Source organism: Arvicanthis niloticus, chromosome 4 (assembly GCF_011762505.2).
Source record: "Arvicanthis niloticus isolate mArvNil1 chromosome 4, mArvNil1.pat.X, whole genome shotgun sequence".
NCBI lineage: Eukaryota > Metazoa > Chordata > Mammalia > Rodentia > Muridae > Arvicanthis > Arvicanthis niloticus.
Genome location: NC_047661.1, coordinates 88,883,552 through 88,910,726, shown reverse-complemented (window position 1 = coordinate 88,910,726; position 27,175 = coordinate 88,883,552). Strand labels below are relative to the sequence as shown.

At 37.5% G+C, this 27,175-nt stretch overlaps 1 protein-coding gene across 7 annotated transcripts in view; it reads left to right on the top strand.

Annotated features, from left to right (window-relative positions):
• Positions 1 to 27,175, top strand: part of Ntng1 (netrin G1) — a 337,637-nt gene that overhangs the window by 245,648 nt on the left and 64,814 nt on the right. For all 7 annotated transcript variants that reach the window (XM_076933155.1, XM_076933156.1, XM_034501099.2 and 4 more), the window contains exons 4-5: positions 6,678 to 6,850; positions 19,265 to 19,291. In XM_076933155.1, coding sequence (XP_076789270.1) covers positions 6,678 to 6,850; positions 19,265 to 19,291 — 200 coding nt within the window. The remainder of the gene's footprint in view (positions 1 to 6,677; positions 6,851 to 19,264; positions 19,292 to 27,175) is intronic.

Sequence of the window (27,175 nt, the reverse complement as noted above, 5' to 3'; positions counted from 1 at the left end):
GATAAAAGGAACAGGCTCCATCATAACAACGCTATTCCACACCTTGAGCTGTGTCCTTTTCCTCGATTTTTCAGGGTCATTATGAGATAGCTCTTAGGTTTAATTTCAGTCATCTGGCAAACCCATGAGAATTTAAATTAAAATAAAATTCAGTTCATAAGATCTCACCGATTCGATAGAATTCTCTTTGCCAAATATGGAGGGATTTTTGTGAAAACTAATAACAAGGCACATGACAGATTTTAGCATACGTTGTAGTGTTTGATGTGCTCCAATGCTTACTAACCCTCCTCTCAGTCCATTGCTATGCTAGACACAGTATGACATGCACGTGAAGTTTCTACCTTCATAGGGTTTCTTTGTTTTCTAGTCACTTGTTTAAACATCTAATACCATCTGGGCACCTATAATGTGTCAAACACCTTGCTCCATGCTGAGTTTGTTGCAATAAATAGGCAGAAACGACTATTGCCTCTCAGTGAGGGCAACATCAGAAAACAACTGAAATACAGCCCGAATCTATTGCAGAGACATTGTGAGATTCATGTAGATGCACGGAAGATTAGTGGTCTACATGGTAGGAAATGCATTTAGTTGACTGACAAATGATGTTTGAATATCAGGTAGGAACCAGGCACTGAGATTTCAAAGTTTGCATCTAAATGGAAGAATTACGGAAACGAAAGAGACATGGGATGGAGAAGAAAATATTGAAGTAAGAATAAATAATTTATAATAGTTCCTGTAATGTAGAGTTCAAAGAACCAAGGATAGAGTTAGGAGTTTTAACAGTAAAGCTAGAAAAGAAAAAGGAGGTAAACTACAGAGGGATTTGAAGGTCTACCACAGGGCTTAGACCCTATGCTGATAATAATACACAACCTTACAGTAGTTCTAAGTTGGGAATGAGCCAAGGGTATTATTTGAGTATTTTACTGATTGAAACTAAGAATTGGTATTGGACAGAGAGAAGTGTAACTACAGCATCCACTTCCATTTAGAAGTCATTGTAAAAGACAAAGTCACACTGATAGTCACCACCAAGGACATAATCTCTACTAAAACTAAGATACGGAAGGAGCAGGCATTTGAGGACTTGGCATGATATGGAGTGATGAACAGTTAGGTGGAGCATGAAAGTGACAGGAATGAGCCATTCTTGGTAAACTGAGGTAAAAGAGGTCCAGTTGGCCAAAATGATAATTCCTGAGACAGAAAAAAACTCAAAAATGGTTGTAAATAGGAGAAGAAAGCTCAGAAATTTGGTTGAGGTCCTTTCAAACTTAGGACCACAAGGCATTTTTGATAAATACATCTGAGACCAGTGGGAAAGACCTGTGATGAGGATATAGATGCAGGGACTGTCAACACATTGATTGCATACTATTACCTGCTGATAACAAGAGACGCTTCTGTAGACCCCTGTAGGAAATAGAGAATCTGAGTCTCCTTAAATTTTCTTCATATTTTCAGAGAAATTTTTGCATTTGAGGGTTGATGAGAAAGATAAATTGGTTATAAAATGTCTATAATGGAAGAAAATTTAGGACACCAGAAGAAAATGAAGGAAAAAGAATGGCCAAGGCTGATAATGTTAAGATAGAAGCCACAGGAATAGCCAGTGTAGAAGCTAGACAATAGACAGGGTCCTGTAGTTGAGCTCAGTCAGCCAGTAGGTATAGTCAGCAAGTGAAAGTAGTATTCCACAGCCAACAATTCTGAGGAAGCCAAGGCAGGTGAGAATAGCCATTGGATTTCCCATGGAGAAGATATGGATGATTGTAACAGGAGACGCTTGCTCCTTGGAATGAGTGAGAGAGAGGAGAGTGAATGAAGATGCAAGTACATGAGAGTCAAAAAGAAGAGTGAAGCAATGTCCTGCTTAGGATTTTTTTGTTCTGTATTGCTTTCATCAACTTGACACAAGCTAAAGTTATCTGAAAGAAGGAGTCCCAATTGAGAAAATGCCTCCATAATATTGGCTTGTAGGCAAGTGTTGGGAAGGGGGCATTTTCTTGAGTAACAATTGTTGCGGGAGGGCCTAGCTCACTGTCCTGAGCAGGGAACCCAAGAGTGTGTAAGAAAACAAACTGAAGAAGAGAATACTATTAGTAGCCGGGCGGTGGTGGCGCACGCCTTTAATCCTAGCACTTGGGAGGCAGAGGCAGGTGGATTTCTGAGTTCGAGGCCAGCCTGGTCTACAGAGTGAGTTCCAGGATAGCCAGGAATACACAGAGAAACCCTGTCTCGAAAAATAAAATAAAATTAAAAAAAAAAAAAACAACAACAACAACAAAAGAGAATACTATTAGTAAACGGCGATCTTCTGTGGCTGCTGCTTCCATTCTGGCCAAGAGGTTTCTTCCCTGCTTAAGTTTCTGCCTTAAGATCCCTGGATGATGAACTATAAGCTGTGAGACTAAGTAAACCCTGTCTTCCAAAGTTGGTTTTGGTCATGGTGTTTTATCACATCAGCAGAAATCCCTAAGACAAGAAAGTAGCTGGAGAAGGCCAGATACATGTGGATACTGCTCTTTCTAGAGGTTCAAAGGGATCATACACTGAGTTAATAATTTTTAAAAATACAAAGAACCGGTTCCTTCTGGTCTGGGCCAGGGCACTGAGCAGATCTGGGGTGGCAGCTCTGCCCCCAACCTTCAAGAACCCAGAGGAAGCGGGGATCCCAGGCGCTCTAACTCGGGCAGTATCTTAGAATACACAGCCTTGGTGTATCTACTCATCAAGTATACAGAGCAGACCTGCCCAAACCTCCGATGTCCTGGAATTCCATCTGGATTCAGTGAAGACACAGCATCAGAGGATTATCAACTTACTCTTCCCCCCACCCCTCTTCTAATATCTCAACGCCTGTAATCAGCCTGAAGAAGTTACAGAAGAGTCAGCGCCCCTATTCCCTGGGCTTGGGGACTAATGTGGTTAATAATGGTCTGTCTTTCTAGGGAAAAGTAGTGGTTTTGTTGGAACAGGGAGGATTAGTTAGGACTTATTGCACAGCCATAACCTATTGGTAGAAATCTGTATAATTATTATCAAGATGAAGTTATAATTTCTTAAATGGTACAAAATTTACTTTGATTTCAAATTTAAGGTTTTCATTGGTACGAGCTCCTTATTAATATAAAAGTGAGATGAATATTGATACTCTCATGGGCAATGTGCTTGTATAACACATTTAGGAATACAAGGCCTAGACCCAGTCCTTCCTTAACTTTTTAACTGATTTGGGATGGTTAACCTATGAGTTAAGAGACTATAGCAAACTTATGGCTTTGAGTTAATTGTTAGGAGGTTAACCATATTTTATTTAGAAATAGCCAAGAGGAGTGAACAGACAACAGTCCAGGTGACCTTACATGGATAGTTGGTTTTCAAAACGTCAGAAGTCCATAGAATTGACGCTACAAAAATTTATATAAATGTCCGTTCTGATTAGAGACCTGTCTGCTCCTGACAGCTTCCTGTTGTGGATTCTAAGAAGAAATTGAGCATCCTTGGAGTTATGCCAGTTGTGTGGTGACAGCCACTAGGCAAGAATTGCCTCTTTCCATCTACAGACTAACTACTGTCCTGAAGAGGACACACATGCAGAATAGTCGACTGATTATATCTGCCCAGACAGAGTAATCAGCCCTTAATAATCCTGCATCACTAAGGTCTGTCAGATGACTCTGGGCCAGAAGGCTGAAGATTTGATGCTCGAACATTCGGTAGTATAGGGGCTTCTCAGGTGTTCAGAGGTCTCTATAAATTGGCTAAGTTTTAGAAGCTATGTTTAGTGCTTCCTATAACTTCAGTTAACTCAGTCATTCTGGATTTCTGACGGGGTTGAAGACCCATAGTCTCATAGCCAATCCTGGCTATTTACTTTGAGAGAAAAGATCTGAGTAGATAGTTTTCAGCTGACATTCATTATAAAGCCAAAAAAAAAAAAAAAAAAAAAAAAAAGCCAGGATCAAAAGTAAATGTTTTAGTTAGAAGAGATGACAGAGATTCTGGATAGTCAACAAAATGATGGACTGGGTATTAGAACTATCCCATACCTCACTGGTACAATTAGGAATAAGTATGCTCTAACTGTATTTTGAGAGAAAAGTTTTACTTTAACAGGAAGAGTGATATGTAGGAGGAGCTAAGTGGGAAGGAGTACTGAGAGGAAGAGATGGAGTAAGGAGAGAAGATGAAGGAGAGGAGAAGCTAGGTGATGAGAGAGAGAAAGAGAGAGGGGGCATGGAGGCAGATGTTCACAGGTCTCCACCAGTCAAAAATAGTCTTTATATCTAGGTTGGGTATTGGATTACCCTTCTGATTGAGCATTACCAAACTTATAAATCCTTTGATTAACATTTAAAAAAAATTGTATAAAAGCAAAAGGGAAAGGGGGGCATGAGACAGGGGTTATCTAGGGAGGGGAAATGGGGAAAAGGGATGGCATCTTAAATGTAAATAAAATGAAAAAAAAAATACAAAGAACCTTAAGTAACAATTAAACAAACCAACACATGGAAGTAACTTAACTGATCACAAAAGAAATTCTGGAGATGTGTATGTGTTTTGATTAAGGGTTGTGTACTGAGTTGAACCTTCAATAATAAGCTTTTAGATAAGTAAAAAGAAATCTTTTAGTGTAAGAAATCTGAGAAAAAAATAGTAGCAACAATCTACTCCTTTTGTTATTCAAAGAATATTTTCCCCAGCTAATATAATGTCTTTAGAATGGAAATTGCCTGACCTCAAAGACCAGTTATGAGTATGCACATATTAAAAGTTGCAAGATATATAATCCAGTTCATACTGACTGTTCACATTCTCAGTCTCCAAACACTAAACGAGCATATTCTTTGGGGTCACATTGTTCATTTCCTCATTTGAAATTTTTAACACCAGATAGGATGTTAAATCAATGGGAGCTGCTGCTTCTCGTGCTTGGGTTTCAGACATCCTCCATACGTACGAACACATCCATAAATAAAGGTGCTAATGTCAGGAAAGAACAAGGTCTTTTAATAAAATACACAAGCACATGTAACTGCCTGCATATCAAAGATTGTCCTAGGGCCTGGTTCACAATTAAACACCGTTTAAATGAATTACTTCCTTCTTTCCTTTTAGGCAGATGGTGAAAACTTGAATCTTTAAAAAAAAAAAGCTATATATTTATATATTTAAGCTGGATTTCTATTACTTTAATGAAACCATCCTTCTACCTTATCATAAATAATAAGTACATGGAGGAAGATGTAGCTAGAAGTATTATTCATTATGGAAGAGCCATTAGGAAAAAAATGTCTTCCCAAAGAGATTTGACTGAGTAGCCATTGCTTCAAGGACCACTAGGTCACAGTCATGGCCATTCATTTTCTTTGTAGTGAATAGGAGCCCATTTGCATCAAAAGAGAATGGCCATTCTGTGTAGATTCACTAGAAATAACATCAGTAGTTAAACAATTCTATTTTCTACCTATAAAAACATATTCTGCTATTTTTTTCTGGTGTATGACGTCCTCCTCCAAAGAAAATCCATACCACACCACAGTATTTGTCTTTATGAAACTTGGACCTGGCTATTCTTACCTAGTTCACAGAAGATTCTCATTTTAACACACCTACACGCAGGTGACATTTCAGTTTCTGAGTCTGACGTATGTTGGTATTTTATCTCTGGTCCTCTCTGTGTGGGCACATATCTCTATTCATGGTCATTCTGCTCTGTGTGGGAACATTCCTATTCACGGTCATTCTGTCAAGGTAGGTTTCCCCCGCCCCCAAGGATATGGCCTGGAAAGGATGTGAGACAATTTTTCTACCTGCTGCCTTGACAAAGAGCAAGTTGGTCTTCACAATTTCAGTTAAAGACTTTGAATGTGGGAGTATGTTAGGAAATCATGTGTTCCGTTATTACTTCTAATATGTCACTCCTCTTTATAAGGCACCATTAATGGCCTCAAATCACTGTCACAGACATGTTCGTTTCTTTATTTTGTATTTTCTAAAATTGCTAGAATCAGTTGGCCTGTTTCTTGTGACTGCCATATAGGTTGATACATCTTGCAACTAGAAAGTGTAAAGATTGCTGTCTTACCTCCCCTGGGGGAAGGGAGAAGACTTGATGCAAAGGTTCCTGTGATTATTTAATCCCAGAATGAGAAAGCCTAATTATAAACTGCCAATTCCTTAGAAAAATACTGAGTAGAAAGTTGTTTAATGGTTGTTATGTTTTTTTCAACAAATCAGATTTGTCTTAATGTTATGACAAAGATAACATCTTTCTTTAAAGCCAAAGAAACTCATGAACTTGTCAAACTTTTGATGTCACAGATGAACCATCCACTGGAGACAATATGTTGGATGGCTTTGGGGGAAAGTCTTTAGGAGCACAGTTGTCCAAGGTGAGCTTCAGGCCCATGTAGACTGAACTAGTATTAGGTTGCCTCAGAATAGCACCTGCAGATGGGTACATTTCAATGGTCCCTTCTCCAAAAGGCCTTTGTTACAAAGCTCCTTGTGTCTAGGCCTGCAGGTTCTCCATGTGTTTCGACACTTGTTTCTGTATAGCACAAAAATTGTATGTGGTTTGAGAGCTCCACGTGATCCTTCTGTAGCTAGACTGCTAAGAACAACTTGACTGACAGTGAACTCTTTGTCTCTCCTCTGCCTAGGTGCAAGTGCAACCTGCATGCTACTTCGTGTTTGTATGACAACAGCAAACTGACATGTGAATGTGAGCACAACACTACAGGTCCAGACTGTGGGAAATGTAAGAAGAATTACCAGGGCCGACCTTGGAGTCCAGGCTCATACCTCCCCATCCCCAAAGGCACTGCAAACACCTGTGAGTAACACTGCTCCCTTACAACAGGCTCTGTGCATGCTGACTTGATCCTTTCTTGATTCCATTTGCAATTGTCACTTTGCCTCTTTCCTTTTCAAATTGCAGAATAAGATTTATTCCTGAGTTTACCATTTGTAAGCATGTGTTAGCACTCTAATCGCCTGTTAGATTCAGTCCTCTAAATGTGTTGTGAAATAGTTCTTAAAAATTACAGAGGCAATTTTGTTCTAAGTAGGTGAGACAGGAGGTGACTTTTTTTTTCTCCTCCCAAGTTAATATTCTATTACAATAGCACAAGCCTTGAAAAGTCTCAATACTGACTAGCCAGAAAAGAGTTCCAGAAACCTTTGAGTATTGACAGTTCCATTTCTACCAAAAGATGCTCTGTCCAGAGAAGGTTGGCCCCTCCAGTTCTAGGTGGCCCATAATGTTGACTAGTGAGAGAGCTGGCTTTTCCCAATTGCCAGCCATTGAGCTGTGCTTGCTCTGGATTCTCTGAGCAGTGGATGCCTTTGGATAAAAAGCATGACTGTAAGCCTAGGGTGCCACATGAAGAAGACAGTTTTTTATCTGTTTGTGAAAGAGCACAGGCAGTATCTTTGTTCACAGGACTCACTAAGACTCATGTACATAGCCCAGTGACATCCCTGCATATGTAAAGGCCAAATTTTACATGCTTAAGGAGTAAAAGAACTATTTCCTGAATAAACTACACAACTCTGAGGATGGAATGATTAGCCACCTGGAAAAGCCTAAGGTTTGGCCTCTTTAAAAGTCAGAGAAAGGGCAAGATTACCATAGAACCGCACAGCAAGAAGTCAGAACAGCCAGAGGACAATGAGAAGTTGAACAGCAAGCCACAAGCTCCATGCAAGGCTAAGAATGTTATCTGGGACTTCAGAGCAACAGCTGGGAGAAGCCAGCACTGAAAACCAATATCACAAGAACCTGAGGTTTATCAAGTTACATGTCGAAGTAATGGACCAGGTAACAAGCTATGAAGTGTGAGGGCATGAAATTAAGATAAATTTCTATGAAGCAGAAAAGAGTTCTCCCAGAGGTTAAAAAAAAGAATCCCTTTGTAAGAATGTTCAGTTTCTGTGTTAAGGGGGAAACCTACTTCTTGCTACCAAACTTAACACATTAAAGCTTTTTTTTGGCAAAAATGTTGATTCTTTTTTTCAGGTGATTTTATTAATGGGGACTGTGAACTTTTTGTGGTCACTGGAAACCATGAACTCACAACTTTGGAAGGGATTTCCTGAGGTTATCTGTTGTGGTCTCTGATGTCCAGCTACCTGAGAGCTCCTGTCATCACAATTGTCAAACTTAGTTTAAAGCTTTTCCTAAGTGACAATGGCCCACATATCACCTTCAGGTTCTGATGATCTTTTAATGGGAGAATGTAAAAGAAGGCCAAGCACACATATACTTTCTAACATTCTGGTTCATGTTTAAGGCCAAGACTTGCCAATGTCACTAGAAGGGCAACAGTTAGGCTACTATTAAAGACATTGGCCTCACCCTGACACAGCCCTGTTCTACTCACTGTCTCTCAAATAATTGGTTTTTCAGAATATTTTCTCTAGGAAGACTTTGTTTCTGAGAAGCTCTCTTACTGAAATGAGTTTTTTTTTTTTTTTTTTTTTTACTCCCTTTACTCTTTACATATTAAATGACACCAAGTTAGTCCTTGCCACATGACCATAACCTCCCTGACTTTCCCTAATTGTTTAACTATCCCCTCTCCTGATTTTACTGGCCTTCTGTGAACTACTGTAATTCTTTCACAACTGTGTTCAAGCTTAAAGAATGACATACGGACCCAATGGCTAAAGGATCAATTCAGTGTTCCAGTCATCAATACAGCAAGAACTTGACAGAGGACTTTAAAAATGATATAAAAAAAGTTTTGAAATTAACACATTCTCTAACAGTTCAGGCTGTGATTAAAACACCCCAAACTGGCAATAAACACTTTCACAATTTGGCAGTGTGTTACAAGATCAAATCCACATTCATGTATTTGCTAATAATCTATCCTCTCCAACATCCTGTTTCCCATTCTCAGTGTGAGGAGAGGATAACAGTTCTTCCCTCACAGGAATTTTGAGAAGACTAAGAAGCTAATTCACGGGATATGCTTTGCATAACACCTGTCACGAAGTGTACAAAATAATTTTATTTTAAGATTCTTTTATATAAGACAGCCTTGTCCTCTTTGGACAACTTTATTAATGTAATTTTTTTCTTACCTTTAGTGTTGAAAGTCTCTTCATCTTGACCCTTTCTTCCTTTCTAAGTAGTATAAGAACTCTTCTTGTCCTGGTTTTATTTATTGCAGGTTGACAATTTTCTAACACATAGCCCATCCTTGTGTGAAAGTGTTTCCTTGTCTCATACTTGGTTGCCTGTCTTAGAAGCCCATTATTATGATTCTTCAATTCAAGTATCAAGCTCTTCTCTTCTATAAAGGTTACCAAAGAGGCATCTTTCTTGTCTATCTAATTATCTCTACTTTATATTTTAATGTTATCTTTAAAAGGGACTTTGAATTTCATTTTGTTTTCCAAAACCTATTGCATTTTCATTGTTTCTCTTTCATATTGGTTGTTCTCACATGCATGATATATCAGCACATGCATGTACAGACACACACACACACACATCCTCACTTAACTTTAGTTGATGCACTATAAGACAACTGTCTAAGAGACACACTCAGGATGTCATATTTCCATTTAAAAACTTCAGGTCATCGAAATGGAAAGGAAGGGACTGCAGATGCCAATAATCACTAGTAATCTCTATACTTAGAACCACAAGGAGGCAGGACAGTGTTAGATTCTGTATACCTTCACAGGTTTGAGCTAGAAAGGCAGGAGATCTTTGTTTTAAGATCTTCTTCAAGGACACTCATACTTAGGAACTCCATTTAGGTACAACTCAAACTGGGACCTTGCTGGGAGTCCATGAGCTCTGAAGTTACCCCATTTTAGAGTAACTCAAAGCCTTTGCTCATGACACGTGTAGCATGAGGAAAGAAGTGTATGGAGTCCCAACACTTGAAAATAAAATCACGCAGTCTGCTAGATATATCTCACTACTTTGGGCTTTTTACTATGATAAACTCAGCCAATGCCAAGTAAGAACTTCTCCAATGATGGTTTTTTTTCATTATGCTTATATTTAAGACTCGGTGTCTTTAAAGACATTTGCATGTTCGTCAAGATTTTTCTCTTTTCTCCTAAAAAGCTTATGTTTCATAGAAAAGGCATCCTTTTTTGTCTCCCTAATGATCTTTATTCCTTTCTTTTTAAATAATACATTCTTATATATTCTTTAAATTTTATTTTTATTTTTCATGCAGAGAGAAGCTCTGTACAACATAATGCCTAATCATTATTTTTTTGATTCTTCTTGTCCAGATAATGAATAAAGGTATTAAGTAGCAATACTCAATCTCTTATCCATGATTTTTTCTAAATGCAATTTAATAATCTCCTTGTGAAAGCCATATCTCCAACAAAATATAATGTCTATATATCTCCCTCTCAAATGGTGTACTTCTACCCTTAGTAAAACTCTATGGCAGGCTTGAGAGATAGGTCAGTGGATAAAGCACTTCATATGTAAATTCAAGGACCAGAGTTTGGATACACAAAATTGACATAAAGCCAGATATATCAGTGAACATCTATAATCCCAGCACTCCTACACTGAGCTGAGAGACGAAGATAAGAGACCATAGAACAGTGGTTCTCAACCTGGGGGTCACGCATGACCACTTTAAAATAAAAGAGCCCTTTCATGGTGGTTGTTCTAAGATCATCAGAACACAGAGATATTTACATTGAAATTTATAACTATAGAAAAATTATAGTTATGAAGTAGCAAAGAAAATAATTTTATGGTTGGGGGTCATCACAATGTGAGGAACTGTATTAAAGGCTCACAGCATTAGGACGGTTGAAAAATTCTGCTGTAGAAGCTCATGAGCCATCTAGACAAGTTTATGCAGCAGCAAACAACAAACTCTCAAACAGGGTGCAAAACAAATTCTGACACCTCTACACATACAATGTATGTATGCAGGTACATATGAGATTTATACATGTGAATACCTGCCTATTTATACCATACACAAAAACACATACCATCTTTTAAAATTCTATGACAAAATAAGAATTAGAAAATTTTGTTTTAGTAATTTTTACATATTCACATCACATTATTATAAATGTCTATCACATCACATTATTATAAATGTCTAGAAGTTCTGCCATAAAGTAACCTGTTTGACTCGGTATTTATCAAACTTACTTATTTCATTGAACACTTGGTAGCTTTCTACAAAACATTCTTGTGGGCATGATGGTCTAAAGAATTTCTTGCAGCCTGGCCTTAAAGGAACACCATGGATACAGACAAAGGCATAGTCAGTTCAGTTATAGTTTATATTTTACCTTTCTCTAATATCCTTCAAATAAAGAAAATTAAATTGATCTGACATTGACATTATTTGTCTTTTCAGATATCCAACATGAATTGTTGTACAATATCTCCTACTTCTCTGAGTAATGGGAAGTAATTTGATGACTATTATATTATTTTCCCTGATATTAAATTTGCATTGATCAGTTTCTATAGTCCCAGATGTACACACTGGTATGTCATTAGCCAGTCAGTTTCCTAAGGACTTTAAATGCATTAGCCCCTTCTAGACTCACACCGGTCTTACCAGATCGATGCAATGGTTTTACATTTTCAAATATGGAAACATATGATTATGATTCATGTGATTCAGGTTTGCACAGGTAGTAGGGGTGTGATGAAGACTTAAACCAAGGGTTTTCTTCTCTTTAGTGACTATTCATTTCATGTTTACTCCTCTGGGTCTTGGAGTGGCCATCTCTCCACTGGGAACCGAGCTCCATTTTGACATCCATTCAAACAATAGGCTCTTCTCTAAGTCTCCTAGCTCCACAGAACTCTGACTGCTATTTCTTGCCCCTGAAACCTTCCTTCTCTCCTGTATTTGTTCCTTGTTTCCCAGCCCCGTCTGTGATCACTCTGCAGGACTGTTTGTTGTTGTTTATGGGTTTTTGGGTTTTTCTCCCCTTTAGCATCTCAGTCTGTTCTCTTGTTTTAATTTGAGGTTTAGCAGTCACGAGACAATTTTAGTTCCAGACATTTTAGTGAGTACAGAGAAACTTTACTAGGTAACTGTACAGATCACAACATCATTGAAAGTTCATTTCTTTCTCCCAGAATACCTTTTCTTCTCTCTTTACTGAAATTCTGCTTATTCCTTGAAGACTCTGACTCAGTGCTAACTCATCAATGAAGGCTACTTAAACTCTCCTATGCAACATTAGCAAGTCCTCTCTTTCTCTTTCACTTTAATTTGTTATAGTGTGTCTGGACCTTATGGAACTGCTTGGCTATTTCCAACAAAGATGTCAAAACAACAGCTACTGATGCTTACTTAAGCTTTTGAACTTCATTAAAAACGTTATATTTGTTACAAGCTTAAATTCCCCACAATATCTCCATTCGTTGTGAACTACTATTATCCCATTTGAAATATGGGGGAACACAGATGCAAAGAATAAGCAAGATTTCCTAAGATATCATGACTAGTGCATTAAAAAAAAAAAAAGCCAGATTTAAACTCATTCGCTATTTATCAGCAAGGTTGTGTTTTATTCTTGGTCATTTTAAGTGTTTATAGAACTGTTATTCTGGCAAATGATTGAATAATCCTAAATAATCCTATAATGCACGCATGGCTAGATTGGCTTCACATCCATCTTCTTAGGTCTTCTGCAATATGTGGCCTTCACAGTCCATCAGCTCTAACACCAGAGTCTTCAGCCTCCAACAGTGAGAGACCATCTGAGTTCTTGGAGGAAATTCAATAGTAAAACAGGCACTTTGGTACTCACTACTCATACAACCATCTAGAACCAGGATGCTGGCAGGCTGGTTTTCACAGGACTTCGTGGGCACCATTCCATACCTGGGTTACTGGACTACTTCCAGCCTCTGACCTCAGCCCTTGAAGCTGAGATATTCTATTCAATCATCATGGTGTGAAACACACAGGGCCAACTTACACATGCAACAACCTTCTAAACCCAAATAGACAAGCAGAATTCCAAGCTGTTCACATGTAAGTCCCAGCCCTTATTGGAAGCATATGGGGAGAGTTATGGTTTTGAATGCAATACTTTCAGAAATTTTGAATTGTAAGACAGCGCACACATATTAGGTTGTGATAGCACCCTAGGTAAAATATCAGCAGCATTACTCTATCAAGCATTTTACATGATTATTCTCACCAAGGGAAGAAGAGGAGGCAATACATAGTAGTCCCTGGCTTTCTCTCCAAATTACTTTATCTCACATGAGGTTGTGTTTTGGGAGTACTTTGGAAAAGCTTTTTGTTTTCACATGTTCTGTTTAAATTTGAGAATGGTAAATAAGTGATTTCGGTCTGTAATTAATAGAATGACTGTATATTATGGCAGTTATGGTCTAGAATTAGGAAGCTAGTTCTAAATTCAAAGTTCAGTTTCTTTCCCGTTTGACTGGGTTGATCTTGGCCAAGTGACACATCCTCTTCTATTTACACTTTGCCCATCTGTAAAATTAGTCTGACTATTCATAGAGCTGACATAAAGATTAAATTAACTAATAAACTTAAGACAGTGCTGGGGACATACCACACTGAATTTAGTTGCTGTAATTATTGTGTTCACATTGGGAGCTAGCACAGGATCAGCAAACTTTCCCCATGGAGATAGATATATGGAAAGACAAAGTGTGCTCAAACACCATGTTGCTATCCATAATACAAAATAAATGCTATGACATTAAAAATACTCAAAACCTTATGACCAGTGTATCCTCTTTCCTGCAATTAAACCTGCACATGGAGTCGGATAATCTTCCAAAGTCTGCATTGTAAGCACAGGAGCAGGAAATTTAAATGGCTTTCATGTTAATAACATCAGACTGAAACATCCTGACATCCACATCTTGCCAGATACACACTTCCTCCAAAGGGGAGGGGAGAGTTTGAGGGCATTCATGTCACCAGTCCTCTTCCTCAGACAGCAATGACACCATAATGCAACTGTTTTTCAGAAGATCCCTTTTCTTAGGCTTCCCATCTTTGATGGGTTTATTCTCCTATTCATCAGATACATTAATACAGGAAGTCAGGTTAATGTCACCTCTGTCATGTCTGCCATGTATACTTCATTCCCAGAGCCCTCTATGACAGAAAGGTGACGTCGACTCTCTCAATTTGGATGACTTATATGAGGATTCTATAGTGTCATTTTGTGAAGGCAACTTCATCATCCTCACTTTCAAGTCTTTTGGAAACAACATACTATACCTGCTAGCAACAACAACTTGGACTAGTGACACAGACTGCAAGATCCTGAAATAATTCCTCTGGAACACAAATAAGTCTGCAGAATAATTTCTTAGCATTCCTGACCTCTTATTTATGATCTTTAGGACTAAGTGTTCCCAATGGCTACAGTCTGACTGGGAGGTGATCTACTAGCGTATTTGATGGTTTTTTCAAATTATCCATCCCAACAGTGGTCATTTTTTTTCTTGCATTCTAAACTATACTGAATCCGTATCATGTTGCCTCCTTCATGACAGAAAGCTGCAAACCTGTCTATCATTGATTCTCAAAGGATTTACACCTTAAGCACTACCTAAATCTGCTTCTGCAGATTGGGTATTTATTTTTTAGATCTTTGCCATATTGACTTCTGTAAGCTTAGTATATAAATTCCCTTTAGCTATTGGCCTGATGGAGGAAGAACTAGCCAAAAAAAAAAAAAAAAAAAAAAAAAAAAAAAAAAAAAAAAAAAAAAAAAAAGCTATAACATTTTATTATGTATGTTCTTGTCTCTGTCCTCAGCAGAATTCCATTATAATAAATATTAAAATATATGTGGCAACAGAAAGGGGTGAACAATTGTCGACATCTTCCTGCCTTCTTTCTCTTGCTACACTTGATGACACAATGCCTCTTTGGTTTAGTTGTGTGCATTTCTCTAGTGAAGTGACATTTTAATGCTAGAAGAATCAGTGTTGAAATCATCCTCTCTACTGCAGAGACTCTCACTAGAGATCACCCACACCTGTGTTTGCATCTCTCAGGATGAGTTTACATGGCTCAGACAGTGATTTGGAATCACAGGCTCCAGCATTGCATATAAAGGGGTCAGCTTGGGTGCCTGCACCTCTTTATGCCAGTCTATGAAATGAAAGGTTCAATAGATGATATCTTAAGTCCCTTTAAGATCTCAAACTTTTACAACTTTTCAAGAATTAGCTTATGTTGTTTCCTCTCCCCCCTTTTTAATAATGTATTTTTATTATGTATTATTATCTGTATGTTTCTGAAGAATCTTTGAGGTTGTTCCAGGGATAAATTTCTGGTCCTTCCTTGGATTCCTTCTAAATAAAAAAAAAAAAAAGTTCAATTTCATACCTAGCTTTAAACCTTAAGATTATATGTTTATTCATAAAGAGAATTCTTAAATTTTCTGTCCACAAAACCTGTATTTGTCCATGGGTAATTTAGGAAGAAAATATTTATAAATGCATCAAAACAGGAATTAAAAGAAGAGATGAGCAAAAGACTAAAAAGAAAATGGGCCAGATATCCAATGCCAGACATAATCTCTGGTTAAATACCAAGTTTGGTTTAACACAGTAAGTTTCATAGATGGCAAACTAGTGACAGGAATCTGTCATTTAAGACTTCTTAATTTAAATAGTAAAAGGAATCTGACATTTAAGACTTCTTAAGTCTACATTTAAGACTTCTTCCTATCTGAACTTTAATCCCAGCCATTTGGAAGGTTGAGGCATAAAGGTCCTCCTGGATTATGAAGAGGGTTGTAGGGTAGACTGAGAAACTTAATGAGACCTTATCACAAGCATAAAGTACAAAGAAGACTGTAAATACATCCCCATGGAAAGCAATTAGCAAGCATGTGTGAAACCCCATGTCCAATCCCCAGAACCATTACATTGATACTTATTGCAACTTCACTGTATAATATTTTGTCCCAAAACAATATGAGAGACACAAAAAAGAGAAAGGAAGTGGTCTTGCTGCCTCAGTGCTCTCAGAGAGACAAAGCTGAATCACTGAAAAGAAAAATCCATCCTGAAAGCCTGTACAAAGAACTTTGAGATGGTGACAAGACCAGCCAACATCAGGCGTATGGAGAAAGAAGGGAAGAAAATGCTCAGGAGCTCAGTTTCAAAGGTCAAAATGTTCTGTGGGCAAAAGTTATCAGTTTACATGGAGCAAACAAAGAAAAAGAAAACTGAAGAAAGAAAGAAAGAAAGAAAGAAAGAAAGAAAGAAAGAAAGAAAGAAAGAAAGAAAGAAAGAAAGAGAAAAGAAAACTGCCAACATGTGCCAAGACAATTTCCCAAGCACAATCTTCATCACGCCATCATGAATGCTGCAGTGGCCTTTGAATGGCATCAGATCCTTTGGTCCAGGTTTATGGAGCCTGAAGACACCTTCCTTTCCATTTCTAGCCCATCCTGCATCATTCTCTTGAGTCGTTAAAGCTTTTCTCACGGCTTACATACTGCCTTTCTAGTGGACACAGTGGGTTTTCTAAGTTCTTCAGTTGTCTACAAACAACCCAAAGCAAGGAACTTTTGACATTAAAATAGGAACCATTAGGAGAAGATAACATTTTGAAATGAATTAATGGACATCCCTCGGTGCTCGGATATATTCAATTTCAAAACTCTTTATTCAAATGAGCAGTTTAAAAAAATCTTTTCTGAGCAATTACCATTTTTACAGACATGGAATAAAGAGTGACTCATCTGGCAGTACCTCAAAAAAAAAAAAAAAAAAAAAAAAAAGTACCACAACGCACAGAATGAGGAAGAGCCTGAATTCTAAGCATCCAGTGTTAGGTAATAGCATCTTCATGAGGAAAATAGAATCTCAGAATAGTCATGGTTGGCACCGTGTGTGTACTTGGAATGAACTGTGCTCTCCTGCGCTCAAGGCCCCAGAGGAACAGAAACCCTTTTGCATCTTTCTGAAGCGTTCTACAGCAGCAAGCACTGCAGTCAGCTGCCGTGCAAGCTTGTTTATTATTGTGTCTGCTGGAGCTCCCTGAGCAGTTCACCTTGCATTTATGCATGACCCTCTGCCTCCGTGGAAGTTTGAAAACACATGAAGAGTCTCTCCCTGCTATCTTAACTTCCATTCTCTTTGATGGATTGCAACAGGCAAGCAGTGCCTTGCATGAGAGAAGAGTTTTCAATCATGAGGAAACTCTGAGCCTCTGCAATTGATACTGAAATTATGATGCTGCCATCGCACCTCGAAGAGTGGGGAATTTGCAAAAATGAAGGAAAAAAAAAGATTCAGTACCAAGGCAACGTCACATTGCAGTAAAGACAGTTGACTCAAGTGTTGGGCTTGGAGTCTAGCTGTTCATTGCAGAAATCACATTCATCTTATAACTCAGTTCTTAGGAGAGAGTTGAAATACTGAGATTTAGTTTTCCAATTTTGATTGAGTAGAAATCAGTAATTAAGCTGAAGCATCATAAACTAAAAGTATTTAGGGACTAAGGACATGGCTCAGTGGGTAAGGCACTTGCTCAAACCACAACCTTGTGAGTTCAGATCCCCTGTACCCACACAAAAGACTTGTCTGGTGGCACATGCTTATAAAACCTAGTACTGAGGGCAGTGACATAGCCAGATTATATAGGCTCCTTGGCAAACCTGCCCAGCCAAACTGTTAGATTCACACTGAGTGAGAAACCCTGTCTTAAAAAAAAAAAAAAAATAGGATGTGAAGGAATAGAGGAAGACACCTAACAGTGAACTCTGCCCTCCACATGTGCAGACTAAAGGGAGTTTCTATCTTTCCTCTTTCCAGTGTTTTTGATACAACATAATAATCCTTTATCCTGTATTCTTCCATTTTCACATGGACACAGAAAATTAAACTTTATTTAAAAAGCTCCAAAGCTAGATGTCTCAAAGAAAGGAACAGTGATCAGTTCAATTCAGAAGGTCAGTGCTAAACTAGAAGTTTAACAAGTTTTACAGTTTCTGCCTGTGAAGAGCATGTCTGATCAATTCGTTAACAACTTTCACGTACTGGATGTATACTTTGTAAAGCATGCTTCGGAGGTATCTTGTTCAGTCCTCACAGCAATCCACTGAAGTGCATATGATAGGCCCCTTTGTAGATGGGGCTTGAGGTAGCCAAAAATCACCAAAACTAGTAAATAGTAGCAACGCAGAAGCCTCACAGAGGACTGCCAGGTCCCCATCTCATTGTCACTGATCTAGCAACCATAAGCTTGGTGTCAAGAGGTAAATCTCTAGTATTTAATAAGCAACATTTATCACAGAGCTGCTCTAGGAGTAAACTAAGAAAGGAAGAGTAACTGTTGTGAGAATATTGCTTATGAAATAACAGCCTTCATGATTTCCACCTATCAATTTATATAATAGTCACAACAAATAGAGACATAGGAAACTAAGTAAGCACTGGAATCAAAAGGAACTTGCCCAAGACCCCAAACTTAGTAAGAATTTAGGAATTGGAGACATCCTTTAAACCTAAATGTTCTGGCTGCTGAGATTCTGCGTTAGGTCAAAGCACTATACTGCTTGGTAGGACTCATAATGGAGATGCAGACTAAATGCATGTCCACATTTCTACCACATGAGGCCAAACTCTGAAATGTTAATCAACAAGAGAAGCTGAATCATCAGTGAATCCATGATCAATATGAACAATGTAATGCATTCTTGAATTATTCTGCTCAATTAAGTTTCTATTACAGAGTTTAATCCACGTATCTGACAGGTAAAAGAGGAATAAGAAGGATGACTATGTGAAATTAATCAAACAAACTGTCAAATGATTTTTCAACAGTTAATGCTTGCACTCCATAAGGCATTGAGCGAGACCTACTGCACGTGCAGTTATAGTTGCACAGGTGCACATGGGGTTTATTCAGTAGGGTGGTCAGAACAAAAGCCTAGCTCAACATCTGCTCTGAGACACATAGAATTAATCCATTGATATTGTAAATGAGCACAAAATGTCTGGTGTCACCAGGCATCCTTGCACCGTCAGTTGAAAGTGGGCATTAATTTTTTAATTCTGATGAGTTTATGAATAAGTACAAATGGTTCCAGAGCTTGTGTATAAACACATACACACATATTTCATGTAAGTTTTTCTGTAGCAATTTCTAATAATCTTTCTTACCAAGTGTCACATTTGTAAGACTTTTATGATAAATTAAAGATGCCACATAGTAAATAGCTAACACTTCTTTATTGTTTTGTTTTTTTTTCTCTGCAGGTATCCCCAGCATTTCCAGTATTGGTAGTAAGTAAAACAATCACCAAACCAAATCTAGGCTAGCTTTGCTTTGTTGTTCAGCCCCTTAGAGCTCTTTTCTTGTGTCCATTTCTGATACAACAGAACATGATCTATGGGTATTCAAGTTTCATATGATGGCTGTAGGCACAGGGGTGCTGGGAACACAGATAGAATGGTGACTTGTGCATAGCTCCTCTGTAGATGTGCAATGCCAGTTTTTCTGATGGCTTTGAATTCATAAAAGCCACGCAAACAGAAAATCAATTACTTAGATAAACACTTCATACCTATATATATCATTCTGTTTAATCATATCTAGTAACCAACAAAAGATGGCACTCTCTCTGTAGGATTGAGTATGGGTTTCTAATGTATCTGAGAGAAGAAAGGAAGGAATCTCCATAAATGCCTTGAGTGTGTTCATTGAAATTCAAGGAAAATACTATGAATATTGAGAGGAAATCTTTTAATACACTAAAATGTAGGTTTTGTGAAGGCCTGAAAGAGGTTATGAACATTAATCATCCTAAGGAATTAAATGCAATCAGCTTGCCCATCACCCATTCCTCTCTCCCAAATTACAGTGGTCCATTCATTACAGAGTTCTTTGTTTTCTCTTTGGTAAGAAAAGGGTATCTATACAAAGTATAAGAATAGGACTAAAATTTCCTAAAGAAATCTCTTAGTAGATATCCAATCAATTGAAGAGAAACCTTCCCTCTATTCTCTGGATAATCCTTTCCAACATCCCTGCTCCAAGCATCTCCAGCTACCTCAAGAGACTCAGGCTGCAAATCCTCTTACTGTCTGAATCAGTACAGTCTTACCCATGCTGAAAATGTTTATTACAAACATGCAGCCCAATACTGTTTCAGAGCATAATTTTACACAATTTTTACAGCATGCCCTTTATGTCCATGGCAAAAAAAATCTTGGCTCAACAACATAGTAACTGATTTAGAAATAAAATACTGAGGGAGCCTTAGTTATGGACTATAAATGGAAAGAAGAATATTTCCCATGATGGTCACTCATCAAAGGCTTGTGCCACAAAAGCTGTGGCAGGGATACTGTCCACAGTGTAAATAACAGCATTTGAAGCATTGCCAAACCCAACACCCTTCTAAAAGCATTACTCTGATAATTTGGATAAAGAAATTTGCCACTTCTTATACATGAAAGGCAAGCTCATCTAATTTCTAAATCAGCACAGTGTACTTAAACTTGTGAACAGGCCAAGGCACTTATCTGTTAAGCATTAGACATGTTGAATACCGTAAAAATCAGCAGCTCTGTAATCAGAAGTAGCATTTGCATCCATTTTAACACACATCTATTATCGCTGCTCTGTCCTTGTGTTCTTACAAACGTGGTATTGGGGTTACAACCATGCCAATGAGAACATTCAGCTCTGGCAATCTAATATTTCTGCTTTAATGCTTGCTTTTGCCTAGGTATGTACCTCAAAATGCTCCTTTCAGGCCTTGACAACTGTTTTTGAGCACTTTTAGAGCAGAGGGAAGCAGAAAGGCTCTCAGGATCTGGCATGTCCAAAGTTTCAGAAATGGATGAATGGAAAAGTAGTTCTCTGGTGCTGGCATATGTCTCTGTTCTGAGAAGCAGATGTGTGTTGCATGGACCTCTGACTGTATCTGCTCACTCCACATCTCATCTGGCCGCCTCCACCCCATCCCCCATCTAAGCATCAGCAGATGTTGACCTTTTATGCATTGAATCAGGAAATTCCAATTTTGTTTTGCACAGTTACCTTTTGAAATCAGTGGTGACCTGAAAGGATGCTGTGTTGTGCCCTTGGAAAATGTACTAATCTTAATTATCAGGAACCTGAGACAATTTTACCACAAATATCTATGGAAAAATAAATCTACAACTCAAAATTAGATTCTACAATTTGAATGCCTCTGGCTCTTCATCTTAAAGCACAATGGGTGTTTTGGGATTTTTTTGTTTTGTTTGTTTTGTTTTTGTTTTTGTGGGTTTTTTTTCTAATTAGCAAGATGAAAGAGCATTCAGGGCTCACCAAGTATCACAAAGGACTAGCTAGCCTGTTGCCTGGCTTTTAAAGTAAAGAGAGTCACGATAACACCATCGACCATGATGGTATTTTCCAGGTATGTTTATGGCATTAGCAAGTTCCTTCTTTGCGGTTTTATATGGTGCCTGTTGTGTGTACTAGTGAATTCCTTTCCACTCCACAAAGCAAGAATTCACATGTAAGAGATTCATTGACAGGCCTAGAAGGTGCTGAGAGTACAGGTACATATAGCTTCAAGTTACAAGACAGAGACAAGGAAACTGCTTGGATATTTAGCTAAGTCTGGGCATTTCCTGGGGCTTTCCTCTTCACTTGTAGAGAAAGAATCAATGAATACAATCCCAACAGATACCTAGGAAGATCCCACTGTAACAAATGAAACACCCAAGAGGGTCTGATCATCAAAGTGGTTTTCATAGAAAATAAATGATGTATATTATCGATGTAGACTATTGATGTATGTAACCATAAGTTTACATGCATATGCCATTATTTTACAATGGCTGAAGGATTTAGCTCTAATAGACTTCAATATAGATCTCATAGTGTCAATGTCAACATTAAGATTCAAATACATGGACAGAGTGGCTATCCTTTCCGATCATCTGCTAAGAATATTTAAGAAAACCAATTTCCCATTAAGGTCATTTGTACCTGATGCTGTCTATCTACTAGGAAACAGGGTCAACAAACATCCCCAAAGCACTTGATCTAAACCCCAGTCATTTCGATGTGCTTTGACCTAGAGCTGAAAAAAAAAAAAAAAATACTCGTGGTATTGTTAGCAATTAATGAATCCCAAAATCAATCTGTAGCCAGTTGAGCCTGTGACTATTGTTTCTATATAATCTCATCAGAGGGCAATTCACTCAGGTCTCACTTTATATGAGATATCCGTATAATCATTCACAATTTTATATAAGTGAACATTTGTTGATGCTGATAATTCAGATTAATAGATGCTTTATTGTGGGTGTTTTTGTTTATAGTGAGAACCTAATCATTACCTTCTAAAGTGCAATTTCTAATTCTCAGTCCAGCAGTCCAAAGACTAATCATGCTAAACAACATATTACAAAGAGTATAATTAGGCTGCCAAGAACTGTCCTAAGGTTTAGTAGCTTTGTGGGGGTGATTATTATGTCCTACAAAGACAGATGACTGATGAGTCAGATGTGAAAGTTATATCCTCTAAAGAATAACATACGACATCAAGAAAACCCATTTTAAAATCTTGAAATTTTTAAATAAGCATCAGAAAAAATCCACAAAGACAAAGTAGGGATATGGCTGGTTTGCATCCCTTACTAAAGATTACTCTTCTAAACAACTTTCATCTGATCGACAAGATGGTATACGATGCATACAACAGTCATGGAGCAGTTTGGCATTCCCCTCCCCCCCCGTGCCCCAATTATTAAAATTGAAATAACCATTGACTTAAGGGAAATATCTCATTTTCCTGTTTTCTTTTATAATGAGCATTGCTTTCATCACAGAGTTAAAAATTCATCTCTAATTTGATTTAATTGGCAGGACTATTAAACAAGGGAAATGCTACCTGCAGGGATCCATCAGCCTGTTGAGAAAGCCTAGAGATGTTTTCATACTTGAGAACATTTGATGCCAGTTGGAGACCTTGTAAAAGTTGTTTGCCATTCAGCATCCAAATATTTCTGTGCAGTGCTGATTTGTTGTAGAAACTTGAATGGTGTGAAGGAAAATGACAAGGTTAATCATTTACCCACCCGAGGGTTATTAATAATCATGTTCACTCTCTTCAGAGAGCTGCAGTGTCTGTTTGATTCCTCCACCTTTGTTTTAATACTTCTAAATCCCCCCAAATAAAAGTTCCATTGAATTGCCCTTTAACTAATTAGATTTTATATAATGAGGGAAAATGATCAGGCTAGTGTAGCAACATGGCAAATTGCATGGCGTGCTACATTAATTTTGAACTGTTTGCTGATGTTCCAGAAAGGAAGCTAAGATCTCAGATGCTATTCCTTTTGGGACTGTTTTATCATGTACCCGGTATCCTCATCACAGATTCATTTCATATTTGTGTAACTAGCATTTCATATTCATGAAACCTTTGTTGTCATCCTAAAATTGAATGAACATTAGGGCATAGCTGCCTTTTTAATCCTGGATAAAATCAAATATTCCAGAGAGAGGGGAGGAATCTTCCACTTAAGAGAAGAAAAATTGGAGGGGTTCACCAATCTTTATTGACCAAAATTGCTCATCTTGAACAAATTGGCTTTTTTACCTAGTCAATTTTAGAGTACCAATCCACGTTTTTTAAGTGTGAGCTAAAATCTCTACTTTGCTAGTTGTCTTTGTAGGATAGGTTGTCTTCTGATATAAAATATATCAGAGTTCCTATAATGAACCTTCAAACAAGTTACTGTGAATCCCTACCCTGCAGTAGCTCCTGGAAGGGTGTGTCAGTTGAAGTCTTCTTGGAGTACACATCTTCTTGAAGTATCAGTGGATAGATCACCAATTGACCATTCCATTTCTTTAGAAAAAGTATGCAAAGATATGTGCTTTGAATTGTAGGGCCTTGTACCCCAAGTTTCTACAGAATTCTGCTTTACAAATTTGAGGCTCACAGTGACCAAGTAACTTTCCCAGTGAATTACAAGCTGGACTATCAATCTGACTTCATAAAATTAAATGAAATAGAAGAGAAAACATAAAGAAAAAAACTGGATTTATTGACTCCTGCCAAGACTCTTTCTATGTAGTTAAGAAACCTCTTGATTCTCAAATTGACCCATTTCTGTGCAGTGAACCATAGACATTGGAGAAAATAGACATTATTTTGCAGGCACCTCCATGTGCTGTCAGCACAATTTATAAATATGGCAACTGAGGGAAAAGGATCTCGAACCCTTATCCCATCAAAGCATGTACTTCCTCCACCATCAACCAACTCCCCAATGTACTGACCAGAGAGGAAGTATATAAATGTTAGATTATTATAGAACACAAAGCAGTACGTGAGCTATGCAAATTATGAAAGATGATTACACATACTGTATGAGAATGAACCAAACTTTTTATCTGTTGAAAGAGTTGCTTACAGCAAGATACAGTTACCTGTGTCATCCCAAGGACAGGGCTCCTACTACGACATTAAACTTATCTCTCCCATCAGCTTAATGATGAGGCATTTCTCAGAAGTAGAGTGGTATCTGTGAAGATTGCAAGATGACCTCTAAGGGAATGTCTTCTGAAGAGCTTTGGGATCGTCTATAGACTCTTGCTGGGGATATCAATAGCACTATTTCAAGATCTCCCAAGGAACAGTAGCAATGCTTATACAAAATCAAAAAGACCCTGTGTTGTAATTTCCACTCAATTTCCACTCCATATTCCCTTAGACAGGTGTTTAATGAAGGTTCACCAGCATCTTTTAAGTACCAGCTTCTATCACGATGGGTTTACAGAACCAAAATATTATATTAACACTAATGCCATTAATATATTTGAAGAACAACTTCATCTAGTTTCCAACTCCTGTCTTAAACCTTTCCTATTAAGAAGTAGTCTCCTGGTTATTTAAAACACCACAATGCAAGTTAGTGTGTCATGAATATTCTAGAAAAAATCTAAATTATCTCCTTGATGTGAAAGGATAGTCAGTTTACTCAGTCCTTAAAGACTGTTCCCAAACAAACTGAAACTCAGTTTCCATTTCTGATTACTTAATGTCATGTGATGGAGTATTTTCTTCAAAATTTGCTTATATAAATTAAAAGTCTTTAGTCTCTGCTTCAAGATTGCTTTTCAGTTTGGTTTACTATGCTGTAGGGACTAGATGGTCACTTTTAGTAATTCTATGATGGTTCTTTTGAAATTACAGTGCAGAAACATTTCTTGGGGCACAAAAGAGAAAATAAATGTTCTTTCAGATTCTTATCTTTATAATGTGAATCTCAATTTTTCTAATTCTCGAAAATGGATTTCCAATGTTACAAATACATTGTTTCATAATTTTTCACCAGGATTCTTTAAGCAAAAAATCCAGCAAAACTACATATTTGAATTATATGTTAAGCTATTGTATTTCCAAATAGAAATGTGGAAATTACCATTCCTGTATTGTGAAAGGTCGAAATCTAATATTTATCATAGTTTGAATGATAATTTGTTTTATTCTGAACAGAAGAGTTTATTGATACAGCTTCAAACCAGATCATTTCATAGAGCAAGATATATCTTAATGAGCTTTATAGCGGTCAGAATAACTTGTTTGGGAGAAAAATAAGATTGAAAAAAAATAGGGGAGCACACTCTTCTCCCTACTTTGATAAATATTCTAGAGGAATATTTTTATTACATTATTTGATTGCTGTTGCCAGAGTAACCACAATAGAAAAGAGCTAATGGCTACTGCATACTCGCTGCAACACAGCTTTCATAACAAGGGATGTCATACAGATGAGAAAACTCAGGCTTAGAGAAGTTAAGAACTTACAAAGTTAGAATTTGAGTTTCTGTCTGTGTACCATATCTAAAATAAATTTCCACTAAACAGTTATTTTCTAGGCTTTTAAAAATTAAATTTGATTTTTAAAATAATAAAAGAATAATTATAACCTATGGATGTTGTAGATTATATTACTTATTCTTAAGAGCATACCCATGGCATATATATTACATTCTCTTTATCATGTATATAGGCAGTCTATGAAGTCCAGTTAAGAGAATAGCAACACATAAGTCTATTTTACCATACGGTCCTGGGCCACAGAAGACCTTTCCTGAGTGTTTGGCCTCCTGCAAGTGGTGATCCCTCTCCAGCACTGACATTTCAGTTCTGACTGAAAGTAACTGTGGTAGTCAAAAGGCCCACAACAGAAGCATGTAGCCAACAAGAATTTTCTCTCATAGAGGAGACTCTAAAGGGCAAATGTGTCGTCCCAATAGGCTTTGTGCCTTCATAAACTTCAGCATGATCTTGTTAAGCCAGGAGGAAAAACACAGTTGTGATAGAACTTGTCAGCTGAAAGCAAATCATGGAGATCACTTCTCCAACATCTTTGTCTTAAGCACAAGGAAACTGGAGTTTGGAGAAATTAACAGCCAGACAGCTCCTAAGTGGTACAGCTGAGACCAGATTCCTCATGACTCTCGGGGCCATTTGCCTCAGAATGAAACACTACTCTAAGACTTGGAAGGAGATTCTCCTAGCCGATTGGAGAAATAAAATGAAATCAATAAATTTGCAGCAGTTCTTTTGATGTAGTATAAGATTGCCTATCTCTACTATTTATCAACTTGTAAAAAGTAGCCCAGTGACTAAGAAGTCTCAGAGGCTTCATTATACTTGGATATGATAAGATAGAACATGTTTCAATTATACTATCTGTATACTTTCCAATGCACGTAATTACTTCAGGGAATTAAATATTTGTTCATATTTATTGATAATTAACTTAATGACAGAATCTTAAGAGAAGCAAAAGAATGAGAGAGTAATTTGATAGTTTTTATTGTTTTCTAAGTTGGCCTTGTAATTATAAAAAACAAAATATTTTAAATTTAAGATGAGATATCAAGTTTTAAAAATTCTAAGCATATACAAATAGACAGATATGAGAGTTTGGAAGCCATGGATAGCAATACTCATTTCTCAGGATGTTTTCACCCCCTAAAAACCACATGGTATATAATATCTGCCCCACTGGAAAATTAGACAAGGACTTATGCATTGTTCATAAGTGTTAGCAACCCTACATAACAAAAACTTCTAGGAAAAAAAGTCTAATTCTATTCCCAAGTAAAAGCAAGGGGGTTGATTGCCCAATAAACTTAGTGAC